Source organism: Morone saxatilis, unplaced genomic scaffold, assembly GCF_004916995.1.
Source record: "Morone saxatilis isolate NCDOM2014 unplaced genomic scaffold, NCSU_SB_2.0 Contig17, whole genome shotgun sequence".
Classification (NCBI taxonomy): Eukaryota; Metazoa; Chordata; class Actinopteri; family Moronidae; genus Morone; species Morone saxatilis.
In genome coordinates, this window is record NW_023339729.1 from 26,448,480 (window position 1) to 26,451,877 (window position 3,398).

The window sequence follows — 3,398 nt, forward strand, 5'->3', positions numbered from 1 at the left end:
GACTCCAGAGACTGCAGAGACTGCAGAGACTGTAGAGACTGCAGACACTGCAGAGACTCCAGAGACTGCAGAGACTGCAGGGACTGTAGAGACTGTAGAGACTCTAGAGACTGCAGAGACTGCAGAGACTCCAGAGACTCTAGAGACTGCAGAGACTGCAGAGACTCCAGAGATGCCAGAGACTGCTACATTTTTGATAATAACTTATTAACTGTTTTTGGGTTTTTTTGGCAGATATTTTATCCAATCTTTACTATAATCAGTACATAGCATATTTAGATGAAGCGGAACAAGACAGGTGCTGCAGAAGCAGGGCTTAGATCAGTGCTGTAGATACAGGTCAGAGGTCTGTACTGTCTATTATTGACTAATATGACCTTTTAGCTGTTCATAGAGGTCACTAGGTTATATTTATTTTATTATAATATTATAATTATTATAAGTCCAAAATTAGAGACTAATGTTGTATTGATCAGCTTTATATTCTGTTTGTTTGTATTGATCAGCTTTATGTTCTGTTTGTTCGTATTGATTCGCTTTTTGTTTCTGTGTGACTCTGTATAAAGTTTATTCCTGTCTGTTTTCTTTAAACTCTCTGATGTTCCTAGAAAGCGAAGGTGTGTCTGTTGTTGTTCTTCCAGTCTCATTTACTCAGTAGCTCTAATTTGCTTCCACGAACTGTCCACAAACTTTTGTCCTGTAGACAACAAGGGCAGGGCTGTCCACATACTTTTGGCCATTTATTTTTCTGTAGCTTTCAACTGTTTGTTTCCAGCTTTAAAACCCAGAGAGAGAGGGGGTTGGTAGAGAGACACTGTCAGACAGCAGGAGAGAGAATGAGAGAGAGAGAGAGAGAGAGATCTGGCTCCTCCTCTGCCAGTCTGGTTTTCAGGGCGGAGGTCTGACTCTGAGAGGAAAAGTTCGTCCAGAAGAAGCTGCGGAGTCTTTGTCTCTCTGTCTCTGTCTCTGGATCTTCCATCATGTCTGGCGTGGCGTCCACTCTGGCAAAGAAGCGGGCCCTGGCTGCGGGGTTCGGCACCAACGCGAACGCGGTTCCCTACCTGAACCAGAACTTCGCGGCTCTGCGGGCGCAGTGCCGCTCCACCGGAAAACTCTTCTGTGACTCGACCTTCCCAGCCGCGCCTGAGTCCCTGGGCTTCAACGAGCTGGGTCGGAGCTCCTACAAGGTCCGGGGAGTCACCTGGAAGAGACCCACGGTAAGCAAAAACCCGGGCCTGGTTCTGGAGCAGGATTTGGTCCAGGAGAAGTGGGTTAGTTTGTTGAGATTGAGTGGGCGGGGTTGGGGGGGCGGAAAATACCTCCAGGTGACTCATAACTCTGATACTGACACCCCTCCTGAAGGAAACACCTCCAAAAATCTTATTAGACTGATATTACACAGATATTATAGTTATTAGACTGTTATTACACTGATATTATAGTTATTATACTGTTATTACACTGATATTATAGTTATTATACAGATATTACACTGATATTATAGTTATTAGACTGATATTATAAAGATATTATAGTTATTAGACTGATATTATAGTAATTATACAGATTTTATACAGATATCATAGTTATTCGACAGATATTACACAGATATTAGACTAATAAACAGCTGTACACTCAGTATACGATATATTGCTGTATTTATTATAAAAACAGATATTATTAGACTCTATCATCCTTTATAACTGCAGATTACAGTTTCCATCCCTGTACTGTGCTGGAATATAAAATACTGCAATAATAAACAACCATTGATAATCAGACTGTAGACATAATGTTAATTATGATATTATACACATACATATACAATATAGCGTAAAGACTTCTTTAATAAAATCCTATGAATACAAAATTATAAACTGGGTACTCCTCTTGGACCTTAACCCCAAATAAATTATTATACAGTTTTCAATCCTCTGTCCTCTGCTCTGTAAATCTATAAATCATATAAACGATATGATTATTACAGAGATATTATCAGAGGAATATATAGAAGAATATAATCACAGCAGCAGGTTGTCAGTGTGTTGATTCATTCCAGCTGAAGTCACCATCAATCTTAACACCTTTCTCCTAACTAACATTATATAATATATATACTGTACATATGCCCGGTATCTATAGCACTGTACCAGGCGCACTGTGCTCTTCCTTAAACATCAGTCACTGAAATTTACAGCATAAACAATGTATTTTTATATTTTATTAATGAAAGTATTCTAAAATCTAAAATAGATAGAAATAATAAATATACCTGTTGTTTTATTATGGAATATATTGACAGTTTTTAGTATTTACTAAAATCATAAATAATGATTAATAATCCCATACAGAGTGATCACTGCTTTATTCTTTACACACAGTTAATTATATTGTGAATACTGCAGGAATATCTGAACATTATTGCAGTGAGTCAGAGATCTGCATACCAATGAGATGAATCACTACACACTCGTAAACAGGGAGGAGACGTTACAACACACACACACACACTTCCTGCTGCTCGTATGGCAACCGTACTGTTTATTTTGAAGGTTTTAAAAATACAATAAAAAGTACTCGAACACACTCGTGCATTGAGCTGAGTCCTCGTGCAGATGTGTCACTGAGGTTTTTCAGAAGCAGGAAGTAGAGAGCAGAGGAAGAGGAGGAGGAAGAGGAGGGAGTGACGATTGTAGACAGAGTTTTACTGAGAGCAACAGTTTTTAGACAGAATATCTCAAATCTGAACTACAAACAGTAAATCTATACAGTGATAGTGCTGATAACTGATAAGAGTTGTAACGGTACAGTGACTGTAATATCTACGTATCTATTTAAACAGTGTAAGATAGTAGATGAAAGTAGATTCAAGGTGTTTAATAATGTGAGGGAGCTTGTAGTTGTAGAAAGAGAACACAGAAACATTGAGAGCTGAGAGGAACTGTCACTTTGAAAAGGTCAGCCACAGGATTTAGAGTCCTACAGGTCTCAGGAATTTCAGGAATTATTTAAACAGGAAAAAAGTTTAAGTAAAAGTGTCCACTAACCACTGGGGCTCAAACAGGACTGAGACTAACTTAGGACCAGAATGGACCATCTAATAATGGACAGATAGTCCTGGGGGTCTCGAAGGTCATGGGGCCCCTAAGCCAGTGCCTCTGTTTGAAATGGCTGTTATTAACTTCTATTTATGGAAAGTTAACAGTGGGCATTGAATATTGAGTCAGTTTCTGGTCTCTCGTCTGTCAGGAACTGGTCTCTAATCCTGAATTCATCATGGGTGGAGCCACCAGGACCGACATCTGCCAGGGAGCTCTGGGTAAGTTTTCATTGAACACACTACAGCCTTCAGACTGTCCCTGAACACACCCTAACCTCCAGACTGTCCCCGAACACAC

At 39.6% G+C, this 3,398-nt stretch overlaps 1 protein-coding gene across 1 annotated transcript in view; it reads left to right on the forward strand.

The window, feature by feature from the left end:
* Positions 1–3,398, forward strand: part of LOC118326985 (calpain-2 catalytic subunit-like) — a 34,942-nt gene that overhangs the window by 16,017 nt on the left and 15,527 nt on the right. The window contains exon 2 of the mRNA XM_035660150.1: positions 3,250–3,319. Within this exon, the coding sequence (XP_035516043.1) occupies positions 3,250–3,319 (70 nt within the window). The remainder of the gene's footprint in view (positions 1–3,249; positions 3,320–3,398) is intronic.